The sequence below is a fragment of the Ranitomeya variabilis genome, chromosome 1, assembly GCF_051348905.1.
Source record: "Ranitomeya variabilis isolate aRanVar5 chromosome 1, aRanVar5.hap1, whole genome shotgun sequence".
Taxonomy (NCBI): Eukaryota; Metazoa; Chordata; class Amphibia; order Anura; family Dendrobatidae; genus Ranitomeya; species Ranitomeya variabilis.
The window spans coordinates 794,076,386-794,097,083 of record NC_135232.1 but is presented as its reverse complement, the minus strand read 5'-3'; the positions used below and the strand labels follow the sequence as shown (position 1 = coordinate 794,097,083).

At 40.4% G+C, this 20,698-nt stretch overlaps 1 protein-coding gene across 2 annotated transcripts in view; it reads left to right on the top strand.

Moving 5' to 3' along the window:
- Positions 1-17,562, top strand: part of MLLT1 (MLLT1 super elongation complex subunit) — a 73,840-nt gene extending 56,278 nt beyond the window's left edge. For both annotated transcript variants that reach the window (XM_077273448.1, XM_077273440.1), the window contains exons 10-12: positions 1,743-1,814; positions 1,905-1,976; positions 15,279-17,562. In XM_077273448.1, coding sequence (XP_077129563.1) covers positions 1,743-1,814; positions 1,905-1,976; positions 15,279-15,407 — 273 coding nt within the window. In that variant the 3' untranslated portion in view covers positions 15,408-17,562. The remainder of the gene's footprint in view (positions 1-1,742; positions 1,815-1,904; positions 1,977-15,278) is intronic.
- Positions 17,563-20,698: the final 3,136 nt, after the last annotated feature.

Sequence of the window (20,698 nt, the reverse complement as noted above, 5' to 3'; positions counted from 1 at the left end):
GTGCACAGGTGTCTTTTTATACTGATAACAAGTTTAAACAGGTGCCATTACTACAGGTAATGAGTGGAGGAAAGAGGAGACTCTTAAAGAAGAAGTTACAGGTCTGTGAGAGCCAGAAATCTTGATTGTTTGTTTCTGACCAAATACTTATTTTCCACCATAATATGCAAATAAAATGATAAAAAAACAGACAATGTGATTTTCTGGATTTTTTTTTCTCAGTTTGTCTCCCATAGTTGAGGTCTACCTATGATGTAAATTACAGACGCCTCTCATCTTTTTAAGTGGTGGAACTTGCACTATTGCTGACTGACTAAATACTTTTTTGCCCCACTGTAACTATAGGATTAGTAATGGATAGGTGTCTTATAGACAATACAAAAGGGACATCAACCCCACAAATATGAATCGCACTTGCCACTGCTACAGGGCAAGTGTGAAGAGCCGGACAAAGTGCCAGAATTGGCACATCTAATAGGTGCGCCTTTTCTGGGCAGTTTTGGGTTGCTATTTTTAGGCTGGGGGCCAATATCCCTGGCCCCTTACCAGTCTGACAATACCAGCCTCCAGCTGTCTGCTTTAGCTTGGCTGTTTGTCAAAAATGGAGGAGACCCCACGCCATTATTTATTTAAATAATGAAAAAATACTGCATGCATGGGGACCCCTCTATTCTTGATATCCAGCCTTGCTGACAGCTGAGGGTTGCCCCCAGCTGTGAGTTTTGCCTAGGAAAGAAAAAATTACAGGGGTTCCCACTCAGTTCCCACTGGCTGATGATTAGTTCCATCAGCCGCTCCTTCTCTCACTGTTATTAGCGGCAGCAAGCGTTGGCTGGTGGGAGCAGTAGTCCCATCAACTGACAGCAGTGACCGGAGGTAAACTTACGATCACAGCTGCACTCTTGCTGTCTTTTGACATTCTGGGAACGGGGGCTGTCTGATTGGCGGTGATGATTTTACCACCGATTGGAAGCGGTGTTTGCCGCACTGTCATGCACATGACAGCATGTCAAACACTGGATGTTTGGGCCCCCCATTCAAGTGAATGGGGTCCAGGTACTGTTCTGGTACCCGAATCCGAACTTTTTGTCACTGTTCGGCAGAACCCGCCCAACTCAAACATCCAGGTGTCCGCCCATCTCTAATTTTCATTATCTTTTTGTGGCTTACATCCCTACTTGTGATCTAGTTCGCTATTAGGACATTTTCTATCATTTGTGTTGGGTAGCTATTTTTGAAACATCTTGTCCGACACCACTGTTTTATGTAATGAAGGGAATCTGTCACTACGTGTTTGCCACCTAATTTGAGAGCAGCATAATGTAGGGGCATAGACTCTGATTCCAGCAATTTGTCACTTGCTGGGCTGCTTTCCGTTGACTTGCTAAAAATCACAGTTTTATTAGCCGGAGATTATCACCAGAGGACTTGTAAACCTGCTACAAGGTAGTCGCACAGTGTACACAGAAAACTGTCAATCAGTGGTTTTGGGCAGGATTATGTGAAGCTCAGAATTCAGAGAACTGGTCTATTTTTCAGCAGGTAAAACCATGATTTTTATCAAAACTACAACAAGCAGCCCAGAAAGTGACACATCACTGGTATCAGGGTCTCTACCCCCAAGTAGTGCTGATCTCAGGTTGTGTAGCAAAAACCTGGTGAGAGATTTCCTTTAAGTTTTATTTTAAGTGTTATTAACTCGTACTTTACCATTGTTTTATATTCTTACTTGCTATACATAGACCACTGGCCGTAGGAGTCCTGAGGCTTGCAGCAAGTCTGACAAAATGTTAAAGAAAGGAGGTTATGACAAGGTGAGCTTCAGATCTGTTTAGAATGTCTTTAGTATTTCACCTTGTTGTTGGAATTTGTGGTCCTAACTGTTTCATCGTTGACTGTTTTAGGCATATACAGATGAGCTAGTTGAACTACACAGAAGACTGATGGCTCTACGAGAGAGAAATGTTTTACAGCAGGTGAGTCCGTGTACAGTACTACTTTGACCTGCAATATGGTCGCAAAAGTTTTACCTAGGTTTGTTTTTGCAAAATTTTAGTATCTCTGTTCTATCATAGAGGAAGAAACCAGCACTTTTCATTTTACATTTTATGCCCCTGACTTCAGCTACTGTAAAGGAGGAGACAGGAGCAGTTTCTGGGGAGCTGACAAGCTGCAGGGACAAAAGAGAAATGATGTGTGATCTCTTCTGGTCGTTGTTTAACTCTAGGTTTTATATATCACAGCTGCAAAGTAAAAAAAAAAAAGTCTATAAAAATAACAAATACAAAACAAAAAATATGTGACGACATAGCCCTTTTTTCTTTTAAGCCTTTTATTATTGGAAAAAAAACATATTAACATTGCCACATCTGTAACATCCTGAACAATAAGACTAGCTTGTCACTTGTCTCCCCCCCAATAAAATAAATCCCATACAGAATTGCCAATGATTGGTCTAATTGCCTCAAAGAAATTGAAATAAAAGCAATTAAAAAGCCTCTGGTCCAAAAATTCGACCTACTAAAATTACAATTCTTCCCGCAAATTACAAGCCCTCATATATTCACATCACAGAAAAAAATAAAGTTATGGCTTTAAACTATAGCGAAACAAATATTTTTTTTTCATAGAATTTTAGGAATGAATAAAGTATCAATAAAGTAGATACATTTGGTGTTGAAATGTCCATAACGATCCAAACAATAAAATGAGTACACTATTTATCCTGCCCAATCAACGCCCTCCCCCCAAAAAAGTCTGTTTTATGGTCATTTTGCTTAAAATATTGAATAAAAAGTGTAAAAGTCTCAAGAACCCCAAAATGGTACGTAATATTATTACAGTTTGTCACACTTAAAATAAACCTTCACACAGCTCCGATGACAATAAAAGTTATCACTCTTACAAAATGGCAACACACAGAAAAAAAACTTTTTAAGGAGATGAGCGGGGAGTGGGTTGGATTTTATTGTAAAAATAAGAAGAAAATATATGAATATACAGCTCTGGCAAAAACTAAGAGACCACCACATCAAAACCCTGTCATGGGCAGCCCAATCTCCAGACCTGAACCCCATTGAAAACCTCTGGAATGTAATCAAGAGGATGATGGATAGTCACAAGCCATCAAACAAAGAAGAACTGCTTACATTTTTACACCAAAACAGTGTGAAAGAGTGGTGGAAAGCATGCCAAGACGCATGAAAGCTGTGATTAAAAATCATGGTTATTCCACAAAATATTGATTCCTGAACTCTTCCTGAGTTAAAACATTAGTATTGTTGTTTCTAAATGATTATGAACTTGTTTTTCTTGCATTATTTGAGGTCTGAAAGCACTGTTTGTTTTAATTTTGACCATTTTTCTTTGTCAGAAAAAAAAAAAAAAAATTAGTACTTGGAAATTCGGAGACATGTTGTCAGAACTTTATAGACTAAAAGAACAATTTACATTTTACTCAAAAATATACCTATAAAGAGAAAAATCAAACTGAACATTTTGCAGTGGTGTCCTAATTTTTGCCAGAGCTGTATATATATATATGTGTGTGTATGTGTACAGATATAGATATATATATATTTTTTAATGTTGACTCTGTGAAATATTTGTTTTATTCTTTGTGTCACTGCGATTAACGAGGTGCCAAATTTATATGGTTTTGTTTATTTTTTTCATATCTTTGCACTTTAAAGAAATCTATATTTTGTGTCACCTTATTGTGAGAGATGTAACTTTTTTACTTTTCCGTAGACGGAGCCGCATGCTTCTTTAATAAAATTGACTCACGGAAAATATTAGCATATAATTGCATGTAATGTCAAAAAATATTATGATGTATCCATCAGCCATTATTCTTACGGACTAGGAAGGACCATTTGTCTTGGAATATACACAAAAAGCAAAAGAAACGACGATTAACAGTCCGAAGTATTATTAGAAAAGTGTAAATATTAGAAAAGTATACATATTTATTAATACAGGATGTATACCCCCTTAGTGACAGAGCCAATTTGGTACTTAAAGGGAAGCTGTCATCTCATTTTGCCGCTATAAACTGCAGTGACCGCCATTAGGAGCTTATCTACAGCATTCTGTAATGCTGTAGATAAGCCTCTAATAGCGGTGGCCGCAATTTATAGAGGCAAAATGAAGTGACAGATTCCCTTTAACCCCTCTGTGACCTTAGACGTACTATCCCGTCGAGGTGACCTGGGCCTATCTGACCCTCGACGGGATAGTACGTCATAGCCGATCGGCCGCGCTCACGGGGGGAGCGCGGCCGATCGCGGCCGGGTGTCAGCTGACTATCGCAGCTGACATCCGGCACTATGTGCCAGGAGCGGTCACGGACCGCCCCCGGCACATTAACCCCCGGCACACCGCGATCAAACATGATCGCGGTGTACCGGCGGTATAGGGAAGCATCGCGCAGGGAGGGGGCTCCCTGCGGGCTTCCCTGAGACCCCCGGAGCAACGCGATGTGATCGCGTTGCTCTGAGGGTCTCCTACCTCCCTCCTCGCCGCAGGTCCCGGATCCAAGATGGCCGCGGCATCCGGGTCCTGCAGGGAGGGAGGTGGCTTACCGAGTGTCTGCTCAGAGCAGACACTTGGTAAGCCTGCAGCCCTGCACAGCAGATCGTCGATCTGACAGAGTGCTGTGCACACTGCCAGATCAATGATCTGTGATGTACCCCCCTGGGACAAAGTAAAAAAGTAAAAAAAAAATTCCCCACATGTGTGTAAAAAAAAAATAAAAAAAATATCCTAAATAAAGAAAAAAAAAAAAATATTATTCCCATAAATACATTTCTTTAGCTAAATAAAATAAAAAAAACAATAAAAGTACACATATTTAGTATCGCCGCGTCCGTAACGACCCAACCTATAAAACTGCCCCACTAGTTAACCCCTTCAGTAAACACCGTAAGAAAAAAAAAAAAAAAACGAGGCAAAAAACAACACTTTATTATCATACCGCCGAACAAAAAGTGGAATAACACGCGATCAAAAAGACTGATATAAATAACCATGGTACCGCTGAAAACGTCATCTTGTCCCGCAAAAAACGAGCCGCCATACAGCATCATCAGCAAAAAAATAAAAAAGTTATAGTCCTGAGTATAAAGCGATGCAAAAATAATTATTTTTTCTTTATAAAAGCGCCAAAACATAAAAAAATGATATAAATGAGGTATCGCTGTAATCGTACTGACCCGACGAATAAAACTGCTTTATCAATTTTACCAAACGCGGAACGGTATAAACGCCTCCCCCAAAAGAAATTCATGAATAGCTGCTTTTTGATCACTCTACCTCACAAAAATCGGAATAAAAAGCGATCAAAAAATGTCACGTGTCCGAAAATGTTACCAATAAAAACGTCAACTCGTCCCGCAAAAAACAAGACCTCACATGACTCTGTGGACCAAAATATGGAAAATTTATAGCTCTCAAAATGTGGTAACGCAAAAAATATTTTTTGCAATGAAAAGCGTCTTTCAGTGTGTGACGGCTGCCAATCATAAAAATCCGCTAAATAACCCGCTATAAAAGTAAATCAAACCTGGGTCATTCCATATCAAGTGATCCAAATATGAATATTTTTTTTACCTTACGTCTTTAGATTTTTTTTATTTTTTGTTTTTATGAAGTACAACTTTAGTTAATTACAAATTAAAAGTTTAGAATTTTTTTCTTCATCCGTTAATTTTTTACAGATTTTTAAAGTTTTGAAAAAGCATGGATTTTGGCCTGGTATGGCTTTACATTTTTTATCATATCTCGGGCTAGAATTAAGATATAGAGGTGGGAGAGTCATCATTTTTCTCAGAACGGTACCGGCTTTCATTTGATATGTCACAAGACTATGTTTCTTTATATTTTGTTTTGGAGAAATCAAATTAAATATTTTTATGCGCAATTCTGAAAAAAACGTATGTTTTAAAATTGTGAAAACATGCATGTGTGTTACTTGTGTCCTTGTTTATATTTGTACAGGGATTCAACTTGGGATCTATCACATTTGTATTTTTTTTTAAGCCTTGAATCATCTGATTTTATGTTTGTGTGAGTTTCTTCCTTTTTTCTTTTCAAATTACAACTTATTGCATTCAACATTTATATGTAACAATAAAGTAACACAAAAAACAAATACCAAAGTGCCAGAATAAATACATCTTAATCATCATAACAACTTGCTCAGCATTTTCAACCTGAATTCATTGAACAAGCCAAAAGATAAAAGGTGATCACATCCTCAAGTGTGGTTTTCTAAATAGTCTGATCCTAATTATATGTTAAAAACAAGATTAAAAGAACCAATATTTCTACCACCTATTTATACATGGAACAATTTTTTTTCTACTATATCACTAAACATGTCATTTCTGAAGTGTTTAAGAAGAATAGTCCAGTAGTTAAATCCTCGTACTATAAAATATAAACTAATCAAACAATTAGTAGTAGTTTTTACACTGGCCTTCTATCATCAATGTGTCCCTTCTAGTGGGTGAAATGTCATCTTGCCCATAAGCGCTCACTAGCAATGGCCGTTTCCTTCTGTGTCAGAGTATGGACGGCCTGTCATGGTGCTCGGCTCCACCTGAGTTAGATCTGATTTTTGTTCACTTTTACAATGTCTGATTTTATTGGATACACAAAGGACAGCGCTGGACCAGAAGGTGCAGAAAAGTCACTTCTACGTCTTCCTTTTCACAATCTTTGGAGAGTCCAGTAGCCGTCAGCGCTAATTATATTCACAGGTCACATCACCAGTTGTGTCATCCATGGCCGATCTTGTGCCACCTTCTACCACGTCATGGACGTCACTGTCTTTATTTCCACTACATGGGATGACAGTCCGGTATTGCGGAGTCCCTGTGATGGGTTCGGCTTCCTGTAAGCGAGGTTTTCACAATCTCTCCTCTTTGTAGTCCTGGTTTGTACAATACGTGAACTGGATGTTAAGAGTATTTTTTTCCCTCCATTTGAGGAGTTGCCCGGGTGATAAGATTTGGTGTGAATACGGTCTATGGAGGCTCGAGCTGCCGGCCTGTCATCTGCTCTGCAGTCACCGTCTACCCCTGGTCATCCTCAGCCCTAACAAAGCTTCTCCTCTGTCCTCTCCTGCTTCTATGTGGTAACATAATAAAATAATACAGGAATATCTAACAATCATGGATTATTTGGTAAATCTAGACCTCACACTGTTAGACCACAAGCTGAGCAGATCTGAAATCAAGATTTTTGAACTGACACTGTAATAGTTTTATTTTTTAAAATATGATCCCATCATGATCCCATCTTGTATTTTGGTACAGATGTGAATAGGAGCATAGCAGGCACATGTGCAGTTTTTGAAATTTTTAAATGAAACGTTTTTTTCGGAAATGCGTTTTAAAGTTTTGTGCTTGCGTTCGCATAGGTAAAATATTATCAAAGATACTCTTGTGACATATCTGGTGGAAGCCTGTACAGTTCTGAGTAGAATGGTGTTTATTTTGTTTCTCTATCTCTTTTCTAGCCTGAGTTATGGGGAGAAATGTAAAGGCAGGCAACACCAAAATTTGCACTTTTTCCGAACTTTGAAAATCAATAAAAAATAAAAAAAAAAATCTAGAATTTTTTTTTTCTTCACATTTTGCATTCTCTGACACACTATTACCAAATAACAAAATCTCAAAAGAATTAAAAATATAGTGGTAAAAATCATTGGTTCACTTGACATGGAATGACCCACCTCCCTTCATCACCCCCTTAGTTAGGGAAAAATAAAAAAATTAAAAAATGTATTTATTTCCATTTTCCCATTAGGGTTAGGGTTAAGCCCCCGTCTCACTAAGCGAGATCGCTAGCGAGATCGCTGCTGAGTCACAAGTTTTGTGACGCAACAGCGACCTCAGTAGCGATCTCGCTATGTGTGACACATAGCAGCGACCAGGCCCCTGCTGTGAGATCGCTGGTCGTGTCGAAATGGCCTGGACCTTTTTTTGATCGTTGAGGTCCCGCTGGGTAGCACACATCGCTGTGTTTGACACCTTACCAACGACCTCGTTGACGACTCAGACACTGAATCGTCATAATAGCTCCCATGTGACATCGTTGTACAGGTCGCTACAGGTCGCTGGTGAGATGTCAAACAGCGAGATCGCAGCAGCGATCGTTGGGAAGATCTCACTGTTTGACATCTCACCAGCGACCACATAGCGACGCAGCAACGATCCCTGACAGGTCGTATCATTGTCGGGATCGCTTTAGCGTTGCTAAGTGAGACGGGGCCTTTAGGGTTAGGGCTAGAGTTAGGACTAGAGTTAGGGTTAGGGCAAGGGTTAGGGCTAGGGTTGGGGCTAGGGTTAGGGCTAGGGTTGGGGCTAGGGTTAGGGCTAGGGTTGGGGCTAGGGTTAGGGCTAGGGTTAGGGCTAGTGTTACGGCTAGTGTTACGGCTAGTGTTAGGGCTAGTGATAGGGCTAGGGTTATTGCTAGGGTTAGGGCTAGGGTTGGGGCTACAGTTAGGGTTGGGGCTAAAGATAGGGTTAGGGTTTGGATTACATTTATGGTTGGGAATAGGGTTGGTGTGTCTGGGTTAGAGGAGTGGTTAGGGTTACTGTTGGGATTAGGGTAAGGGGTGTGTTTGGATTAGGGTTTCAGTTATAATTGGGGGGTTTCCACTGTTTAGGCACATCAGGGGCTCTCCAAACGGGACATGGCATCCGATCTGAATTCCAGCCAATTCTGCGTTGAAAAAGGAAAACAGTGCTCCTTCCCTTCAGAGCTCTCCCGTGTGCCCAAACAGGGGTTTACCCCAACATATGGGGTATCAGCGTACTCAGGACAAATTGGACATCATCTTTTGGGGTCCAATTTCTCCTGCTACCCTTGGGAAAATACAAAACTGGGGGCCAAAAAATAAGTTTTGTGGGAAAAAAAAGATTTTTTATTTTCACGGCTCTGCATTGTAAACTGTAGTGAAACACTTGGGGGTTCAAAGTTCTCACAACACATCTAGATAAGTTCCTTGGGGGGGTCTAGTTTCCAATATGGGGTCACTTGTGGGGGTTTGTACTGTTTGGGTACATCAGGGGCTCTGCAAATGCAACGTGACGCCTGCAGACCAATCCATTTAAGTCTGCATTCCAAATGGCGCTCCTTCCCTTCCGAGCTCTGTCATGCGCCCAAACAGTGGTTCCCCCCCACATATGGGGTATCAGCGTACTCAGGACAAATTGGACAACAACTTTTGGGATCCAATTTATCCTGATACCCTTGTGAAAATACAAAATTCGGGGCTAAAAAATCATTTTTGTGAACAAAAAAAGAATTTTTATTTTCACGGCTCTGCGTTATAAACTGTAGTGAAACACTTGGGGGTTCAAAGCTCTCAAAACACATCTAGATAAGTTCCTTAGGGGGTCTACTTTCCAAAATGGTGTCACTTGTGGGGGTTTTTAATGTTTAGGCACATCAGGGGCTCTCCAAACGCAACATGGCATCCATCTTAATTCTAGTCAATTTTGCATTGAAAAGTAAAATAGCGCTCCTTCCCTTCCGAGCTCTGCTATGCGCCCAAACAGTGGTTTACCCCCACATATGGGGTATCGTCGTACTCAGGACAAATTGCACAACAACTTTTGTGGTCTAATTTCTTCTCTTACCCTTGGGGAAATAAAAAAATGGGGGCGAAAAGATCATTTTTGTGAAAAAATATGATTTTTTATTTTTACGGCTCTGCATTATAAACTTCTGTGAAGCATTTGTGGGGTCAAAGTGCTCACCACACATCTAGATAAGACCCTTAGGGGGTCTACTTTCCAAAATGCTGTCACTTGTGGGGGGTTTCAATGTTTAGGCACATCAGGGGCTCTCCAAATGCAACATGGCGTCCCATCTCAATTCCAGTCAATTTTGCATTGAAAAGTCAAATGGCGCTCCTTCCCTTCCGAGCTCTGCCATGCGCCCAAACAGTGGTTTACACCCACATATAGGGTATCAGCGTACTCAGGACAAATTGCCCAACAACTTTTGGGGTCTATTTTCTCCTGTTACCCTTGGTAAAATAAAACAAATTGGAGCTGAAATAATTTTTTTGTGAAAAAAAGTTAAATGTTCATTTTTATTTAAACATTCCAAAAATTTCTGTGAAACACCTGAAGGGTTAATAAACTTCTTGAAAGTGGTTTTTAGTACCTTGAGGGGTGCAGTTTTTAGAATGGTGTCACACTTGGGTATTTTCTATCATATAGACCCCTCAAAATGACTTCAAATGAGATGTGGTCCCTAAAAAAAAATGGTGTTGTAAAAATGAGAAATTGCTGGTCAACTTTTAACCCTTATAACTCCGTTACAAAAAAAATTTTGGTTCCAAAATTGTGCTGATGTAAAGTAGACATGTGGGAAATGTTACTTATTAAGTATTTTGCGTGACATATGTCTGTGATTTAAGGGCATAAAAATTCAAAGTTGGAAAATTGCGAAATTTTCAAAATTTTCGCCAAATATTCATTTTTTTCACAAATAAACGCAAATTATATCGAATAAATTTTACCACTATCATGAAGTACAATATGTCACGAGAAAACGATGTCAGAATCGCCAAGATCCGTTGAAGCGTTCCAGAGTTATAACCTCATAAAGGGACAGTGGTCAGAATTGTAAAAATTGGCCTGGTCATTAACGTGCAAACCACCCTTGGGGGTGAAGGGGTTAATGACAGGGCCAATTTTTACAATTCTGACCACTGACACTTTATGAAGTTATAGCTCTGTTACGCTTCAATGTATCCCACTGATTCTGAGATTATTTTTTCGTGACATATTGTACTTCATGTTAGTGGTAAAAATGTCTTCGACATAACTTGCGTTTATTTATGAAAAAAAATGGAAATTTGGCAAAATGTGGGGTCACACAAAATAGTTAATAAATAACATTTCCCACATGTCTACTTTACATCAGCACAATTTTGGAAACATTTTTTTTTTGTTAGGACGTTATAATGGTTAAAAGTTGAACAGCGATTTCTCATTTTTCCAACAATATTTACAAAAACGTTTTGTTTAGGGACCACATCACATTTGAAGTGAGTTTGGGGGGGTCAATATAACAGAAAATACCCAAAAGTGACAGCATTCTAAAAACTGCACCCCTCAAGATGCGCAAAACCACATTCAAGAAGTTTATTAACCCTTCAGGTGCTTCACGAAAACTAAGGCAATGTGGAAGGAAAATATGAACATTTTACCTTTTTCACAAACATTTACTTTGTAACCAAATTGTTTTATTTTCACAACGCTATCAGGAGAAAATGGACCACAAAATTTGTTGTGCAATTTCTCATGAGCACGCCAATTCCCTTATATGTGGGGGAAAGTCACTGTTTGGGTGCATGGCAGGGCTTAGAAGGGAGAGAGCACCGTTTGACTTTTTGAACGCAAAAAGACCCCCTGATGTACCTAAACAGTGGAAACCCCCAATGCTAACTCCAGCCCTAACCCCAACACACCCCTATCTCTAATCCCAACCCTAAACATAACCCCAACCCTAACCATAATCACAACCATAACCACAACCATAACCCTAACCACAACCCTAGCTCTAGCCCCAACCCTAACCCTAATGGAAAAATGGAAATAAACACATTTTTTATTATTTTTACCTAACTAAGGGGGTGATAAAGGAGGGGTTGATTTACATTTTTTTTTAATTTTGATCACTGTGATAGAGTTTATCACAGTGATCATAATGAACCTATAGGAAAAATTTCCTATTGGTGCCGGCCGGCAAATCTCGGTGGGCGCACTGCGCATGCGCTCGCCATTTTATTCCCGGAAGAATACGCCACCAGCCGGGGGAGGAGGACATCCCAGGGGGATGCAGGAGGGTGCAGGGACAACGGAGGGGTGATCGGGGGAACCTATTTTTCTCTCCTCTGATGTGCGATCACATCACAGGAGAGAAAAATTAAATGGGAAATCTGACTTTTTTTTAAATTGTGATCGCAACACGGGGGTCGGTAATAACCGACCCGAATCATAATCTCCGCGTTCTTGGCTACCCCTGGTAGCCGAGACCCTGGAGAATTTCCGACACTGTGGGACGCTATACCCTTATTTCTCAGTGCCGTTAAAAAGCGGTGCTGAGGAATAAGTACCCTTAACTGCTGCCGTTAAAAGGCATATCAGCAGTCGTTAAGGGGATATAGGATGGAATGGGAAACAAATACACGTGTGGAAAAACCTAAAGGGGCCCAGAACATGGGAGCAATGGAGCTATATACCTATAAATGTAATGTAACTCACTGTGCTGCTAAATAGTATATACATGGTGCTCCATAGGAAAGTTGGAAGGGGTAACTACTGTGTCAAGGCTAAGTATCCAATGATCCATGTATGCCTAAGCAGAGGCGTAGCTAGGGTTTTGTTTCAGTGGGTGCAAAACTTCTGAGTGGGCCCCTAACCAGTAACCTTGATTACAACTGGGTGATGCACCCTAAAGGTATGTTTCCACCGTCCGTAATGACGGCACTTTGGACGGAGCGGAAAACTCGCTCCGCCCAAAGCGCCACCCCCTTCTGTACGCGTGGTGATTCCGGATGTGTTCATTGCACACATCCGGAATCTCCGCATCCCATTCATAGGGCCCAGTGATTTACCTTAAACAGACATGCTGCGGTCTAAAAAGACGCGCAGTGTCCATAAACGCAGGGCCGCCGGGTGCGTGTTCGCATGCATAGTGGAGACAGGATTTCATAAAATCCCCTCCACTATGCTGTAACATCTGGACGCTGCGGGTTGAACGCTGCGGTTGTACACAGCGTTCAATCCGCAGCTATTCCGGATGTAATCTGGCCCGTGGACACATACCATAATAGTGGGGGAGAACCTCAACAGATGACCGTACCGTTACTGAAAATAATCTCTATATAAAGATCAGTATTGATATTACCACCAGATCAAAGTACAGTTACAGATGGTGACTTACTGCTGACGTTCTTTCTGATGGAATCGTTCACTTTTCTCGTCTTTTCCATCTGGCCCAGATCGATATGACAACTTCTCAGCCAGGACTCAGCTGTAGAGATTACAACAGACACATTTCAATTCTCATATTTTCAGCATATTTTCAGCACTGTCCCCAATGGGACTATTCCCAACCTGCACAAACTCCTCATCCTGCCGATACCCCAATGCTGAGCCACTGCTGCCATATGTGTCCCTATTACTGCACCTGATACCCCAATACTGAGCCTCTGTTGTATATGTCCCTATTACTGCAGCTGCTGTGTGATTCTGTGTGCACTTTAGATGGTAAAACAAACTTCTAGAATATAGTAATGTTGTGTGCAAGTTCCCTAGAAAACAGTGCCCACATTTTGTCCCCTAGAAAGTAATAATGCCCTGTGTGCCCCTTTGACAGTCAACAATAACCTGAGTTCCTCTATAACAATAAGTGCCTACTTTACAGTTAATAATGTCCCGAGTCTCCCCCCTTTAAAGCTCCAATATAAACAGTATGATGCTCTCTTATACAGTCTAATTCCCCCTCACTGTATATATACTAACCCCTTAGTATCCCTCAAACTGTTTGATAGCTCCAACACTAATCTCCACACTGTATGATGGCCCCCTAGATAGCCTCCATATAGTATAATGCACCAGTCAATCCTCAATATAGTCTTCAATATAGTATAATGCACTCCCCATAGGCCTCCATATAGTATAATGCACTCCCCATAGGCAGACTCTATAGTATAATGCATTTCCCATAGCCAGACTCTATGTAGTCTAATGCTCCCCCCCATAGACAGACTGTAGTGTAATGCAGCCCCTAATATAATGCACCCCCATAGACAGACTATAATATAATGCAGCCCCTAATATAATGCACCCCCATAGGCAGACTCTACAGTATAATGCAGCCCCTCATATAATACACCCCCATAGGCAGACTATAGTATAATGCAGCCCCTAATATAATGCACCCCCATAGGCAGCCTAGAATAATGCAGCCCTTTATATAATGTACCCCCATAGGTAGACTATAGTATAATGCTGCCCCTAATATAATGCACCCCCATAGGCAGCCTCTATAGAATAATGTAGCCCTTAATATAATGCACCCCCATAGGCAGTCTCTATAGCATAATGCAGCCCCTAATATAATACACCCACATAGGCAGACCCTAGCATAATGCAGCCCCTAACATAATGCACCCCCATAGGCATCCTCTATAGAATAATGCAGCTCCTAATATAATGCACCCCCATAGGCAGCCTCTATAGAATGCAGCCCCTAATATAATGCACCCCCATAAGCAGCCTCTATAGAATAATGCAGCCCTTAATATAATGCACCTCTATAGGCAGCCTCTAAAGTATAATGCAGCCCCTAAAATAATGCACTCCCATAGGCAGCCTCTATAGAATAATGGAGCCCGTAATATAATGCACTCCCATAGGCAGCCTCTATAGTATAATGCATCCCCTAATATAATGCACTCCCATAGGCAGCCCCTGTAGTATAATGTAGCCCCTAATATAATGCACTCCTATAGGCAGCCTCTATAGTATAATGCAGCCCCTAATAATGCACTCCCATAGGCAGCCTCTATGGTATAATGCAGTCCCTAATATAATGCACTCTCATAGGCAGCCTCTATAATATAATGTAGCCCCTAATATAATGCACCCTCCATAGGCAGATTCTATAGTATAATGCAGCCCCTAATATAATGCACTCCCATAGGCATACTATAATATAATGCAGCCCCATTAAAAAAATACAATACTCCCCTCTCTTCTTCTCATTCCTCCGCTGCCTTGAGCGCCTGCCCCGCACATCTCTGGACCACGGGCACCGAGTAGTGACATCATCGCGACCCCCCTGTCAGTGTCGGTGATGTCAGACGCTGAGAGGGGGATGATGGGACGGTACGGTAAAGATGCTCACCAAACCCGTAGTCAACTTCCCTAAGCGATATAATTTCTGAAATGTGAGGTTTTCTGCTCTTCTGGAATCTTGGGGGCTATGAAAGTGACTCCCCCAATCTGTTACTGTCAAATGTTCGTTTCCAAAGCCAAATTTCTTACCATCCCAGCCACGCCTTGTGTGGTCCATTTACTCTGGTAACCCTTGTGGAAATGAATAATTTGAGACTAAAGCAACATTTACGTAGACATTGCTTTGAAATGGTTCAAGCGCCTAAAATTTGAAAATAGCAAGTTTGTTTTTTTGAAAAATATATTAATGCACTGTCTTATTTTTCTGTTCTTTCTGCTGTTGCCAAGATTGTCAACCTCATAGAAGAAACGGGCCACTTCAATGTCACAAATACGACTTTTGACTTTGACCTCTTCTCACTGGATGAGACAACTGTGCGTAAACTGCAGAGTTATTTGGAAGCCGGAGCCACATGACCCCCAAGAAATTGATGAAGACAGGAGAGAGAGAGAGAAGAGTGTATCCGAGGGGGTGCAGTGATCTAAACAACGCCCTCCTTCCTTGAACCTTTAATATGGTCACTAAAAGACACCTTTGACACTGACCAGCTGCTCTGTAAACCCAGGTTGTTTCTTTAAGGAGTTTATTGCTCCCACTCTTAGTGAAGACAGTATCCTGTCCTTTGTTGGAGTGTAGGGCCGCGCAGTAAGCATGCTTCTTGCTAAATACAGGTATAAATGACACAGAACACGGTGCAGCTGAAAACTACACAAGGTAGTACAGGCATCTGTATACTGTAATTTATATTCCATACATATTCTGTTTCTGGGAAACTTTCGAGCTGTATCCACCAAACGTTTGTGTCTGTATTTAACTGCGTGTGCTAACCCTTTTTAGTAACTCCTGCCGGAGACATGGAATTATCTAGAAGTGATGCAGGGTCCTTGTTGGGAAAAATCTCCGGTAGAGCCCCTCTTTCTTTCCATCTCTCTCTCCTATCAACATTTTGTGTCTAGTTTCCTAATATTGAAGAGACGATGGGGGAGAGAATACTGTATTTATAATGTGTGATGAGAGACTGAGCACGGGCTTCATTCTGCTTCACAAACATTACGGAACCTTGAATCTGTAAGCTGTATATTATATATATATTATATATATGTATGTATGTATTTTATGTATAAGAGGGCCTGGAGAGCCAGACTATTACACTTTGTTTTTATGTTGTTGGTTAAGAGTGGAACAAGGATTTTTTTTAGTTGTTTCCTACCTTAAATCATGTTTTAATTTTATACATTTTTTTTTCTTTTTTAAGTGTGAATTTGAAAACTTGCCAGTTACAAATATGGTGTGGGTTAAAGCCTCAAATGCATCCTGATAACTGAAGGGCATGAAAGAAAATGTTAGTTTTCTGAATAATGCCCAGGTACAGGCGACCATGTGTCTCAGGTTAGGAAGATGAGTATTTATATAGGACACTGCTGACAGCAGAAAACCTTTAAAATAAGGTTTCTAACTTTTGTGCAATCGAAAAGAAAAAAAAAGTGATTTCCTAAAGCATCATGGACAAGGAACTTACTTAGAGATTTGTTGACACTAATGTAGAGGTTCATTGTGTTGACAGACATCCCGCATTTCCTACTTGAGTTACACATAATGTAGTAATAATTGGAGGTTTATAGTAATCGTGTTCTGCTGAATGACCCTGACCTGTACTAAACACTAAAGAGATTATTATTTTATTTTCCTTTTTTTAAATTTAATATTGTTACACTCCTTTTCCACATGGTACCCATTCTGGACCAGCATCAACCCCTCTTAGGACCAAACTTAGCATTTGATGTGTTTCGAGTGGTCAAACCCACTTATTGGTCACTTTGTATTTTATGATCTGCGTCTGCAAATCATCTGTGTCATTGATAAAGATGTCAGACTAATACTAGCTTTCCCTGTTCCATGTTTTTCCTGTGAAAGAAGCAACACTACGACTGTTCCTGTGTGGTCCATTGCTCTAGAATAGTCTCCCTTGGAAGGATAGTACCGCATTTACATTTTATTGTATGTCCATTGTATTTGTAAGGATGGATGTTTAGAGTTTGGGTCTTCCACACAGTATTTGATTCCCTCCATTTCATATCAGTATTTGTTGTTCTTTGCAAATGAATTTCATTTTGCCCTTGGCAGCATGGAGTAAAATGTATCTCGTCTTTGGGAAGGGATTTCAATAGCCTTAAAGGTATTAAATGCCATTAAATATTAAAGGGAAAGGGAGATCTAGAATTGACGGGACAACATGTGTCAGCCAGTAGTCTCTCTACAGTTTCCAGTTAGAGATTAGGTGGCATTGCTCTCCGAGAGATACTTTTTAGCAAATTTCACATTTTAATGGTTATCGAGTTATGAACACATTTAAAAGTGAGACTATGAGCTCTATTATCAGACTGTTTTATCGTCCACAAAGTATTTATTATTATGTCAAGCATAATGAAGGGGTTTTAAACCGAGCTCAATGGTTGGAAACTGTATTGCTAAATGATGCATAAATAATTTGGTCTTGTATTATTTTTATTTTAATATTGGAAATCTTGCAAGAGTTTTTATAGGAAAAATTAAAGATGGAGAAAAAACGGTTGCATGGACTTGTTTCTACTTTAATAAAGGGGTTGTGCAGGCTAAAAAGAAATGACTGCCGAATTGTGAAGGTGTATGATGTGCTCAGTCATGATTCCTCTGAGTTCCCCCTGCTGGTGGCCTGTCATGCAACCGTATGGTCACGGGCCGAATGCTATCATCCCGCTTCTCAAGACTAAACTCATACCCACAGGCGAGTATTGTCATGGCAGCTAGAGGTCAACTGATGATGGTGGCCTGTTAGACTTAGCCAGCAGCACGGTCCAACAGGCGATCTGCTAGTGTAAAGGTGTCAGATCTTATGCATTGCCGTATGTATGTACTGCAATGCATGAGACCAGTGATCAGAGAAAAAAAAGTTTAAGTGCTATACAGGGACTAAGTAAAAGAAAAAAAAAGTAATTTTTTTTACACTATTTTAAAAAATAATCCTAAAATAAAGAAAAAAATATCAAACCAATAAATACGTATGTTTATATAAAATAGTGCCCATATTTGGTATGACCACGTCCGGAATGACCCAATCTATAAAACTGTCACACTAGTTTAACACCTTCAATGAAAACCGTATAAAAAAAATAATAATAATGTGACAAAAACCTACTCTTTTTCATCATACCGCCCAACAAAAGGTGGAATAAAACGCGATCAAAAAGTCAAATGTAAATAAGTGTATTGCTGAAAACTGAAAAATCTTGCACCTCAAAAAATAATCCACCATACAGCTTCATCAGCTGAGAAATCAAAAAAAATTATACTAATCAGAATATAGCGATGCCAAAACAATTATTTTATCCATAAAATAGTTTTTATTGTGTATAAGCGGGAAAAAAAACAATTGATATAAATGTGGTATTGCTGTAATCGTACTGGCCCAAAGAATAAAGCTGCCTCATCATGTTTACCACACAGTGAACGACATAAAAAAAACTCAAAAAAACAAATCCTGAATTGCTGTTTTTTGTTTATTTTGCCTCCCAAAAATCTGAATAGAAAGTGATCAAAAAATATTATGTGCTCGAATATGGTACCAATAAAAACCTCAACTCGTCCCCCAAAAAAACAAAAGAAATATTGAAAAATTATAGCTTTCAAAATATGGCAATGCAAAAACTTTTTTTTTTCATATTGAAAGCGTCTTTTAATGTGACAGCATCCAAACATAAAAACACTATATAAATCTGGTATCACTATAATCGCACCGACCGAAAGAATAAAGTCGTCTAATCACTTACACTGCACAAGGAATGTTGTAAAAATAAAACCAATTCTTGATCTGCTGTTGATTTTTTTTTCATTCTGCCTCCCAAAGATTGCAGTAAAGCTCGTTACACATTTATCCTGTTCACTACGTTGAGCACATAGCCCAGGGGTTCCATGTAAATCTCTGAAATGCGTGATTCAGACGTAACCCCCAGCGGAAAATTCCCTATAATGAGGCAGATGGGGGCACTGTGCATGCTTATGATCCAGCAGGGTTCATCTTTTTGAGAGTTCATAAAAGCTCAGTCAACCAGTTTTGTGCACCTCTGAAAAGAAGTGCAATGCTGAACAGAGTCCAGAGTAAGGGTACCGTCTCACAGTGGCACTTTTGTCGCTACGACGGTACGATCCGTGACGTTCCAGCAATATCCATACGATATCGCTGTGTCTGACACGCAGCAGCGATCAGGGACCCCGCTGAGAATCGTACGTCGTAGCAGATCGTTTGGAACTTTATTTCATCGCTGGATCTCCCGCTGTCATCGCTGGATCGGTGTGTGTGACACCGATCCAGCGATGCGTTCGCTTGTAACCAGGGTAAACATCGGGTTACTAAGCGCAGGGCCGCGCTTAGTAACCCGATGTTTACCCTGGTTACCATCGTAAATGTAAAAAAAAAAAAAAACGTACATACTCACATTCCGGTGTCCGTCAGGTCCCTAGCCGTCTGCTTCCCGCACTGACTGACTGCCGGCCGTAAAGTGAAAGCCGAGCACAGCGGTGACGTCACCGCTGTGCTCTGCTTTCACTTTACGGCCGGCAGTCAGTCAGTGCGGGAAGCAGACGGCTTGGGACCTGACGGACACCGGAATGTGAGTATGTACGTTTTGTTTTTTACATTTACGATGGTAACCAGGGTAAACATCGGGTTACTAAGCGCGGCCCTGCGCTTAGTAACCCGATGTTTACCCTGGTTACCCGGGGACTACGGCATCGTTGGTCGCTGGAGAGCTGTCTGTGTGACAGCTCTCCAGCGACCACACAACGACTTACCAACGATCACGGCCAGGTCGTATCGCTGGTCGTGATCGTTGGTAAATCGTTTTGTGTAACGGTACCCTAACTCTGCTGCCTCATTATAGTGAATGGATCCCTGGCAGGTTTTATCTAAATCCCGTCACTCAGAGATTTAGCTGGAAACCCCAAAGTAAGTGCTCAGCGTAGAGCGCAGGTTAAAAGTGATCCAAAATGTTATGTAAAATGTTACCAATTAAAATTTCAACTAAATCCACCAAAAAAAGGCAAGTCCCCACTCAGGTCTGTCATCAGTCAATGGATATATAGGGAGATTCCACAAAATGCAAATTGAGCAGGTACCATCCACTTTAAATAGAAGAAAGGGGGATCACTTGATGCATATCGATATAGACAAGCGACACAAAGAAAAGTACATGCATCAAAATATTGGGATCACCACACCAATAGTTTTAGTACTAAAGATAACAAAATTTTATTGAAAACGCCACACAAGAACTGTTTTATTAAAACCCCCCACAAACAGGATAGAGGATTAGGGTCCATACAAATATGAGTTAAATACTCAAAAGGAAACACTGCACAGTCAATGTCAATTATATATATATATATATATATATATATATATATATATATATATATATCTATATCTATATACCTCAATGTGACCAAACTCAAGATAATGTGGACCAGACAATATATGCATGCTGTTATCCCATTCAAAAACAATCAATGAAGTTCTTACTAAAATACCATATTCGATGTGAGATCAGTGTAAATAATTGTCCAGCAATACCATCCACAACTGTGGGAAGGCCTGAGTATCCAAAGGGCACGAGGAGATCAACTGCTCCAGAAATAACTAGTCTCCAAAAGCTGCACCAAAGGACCCAGTGTC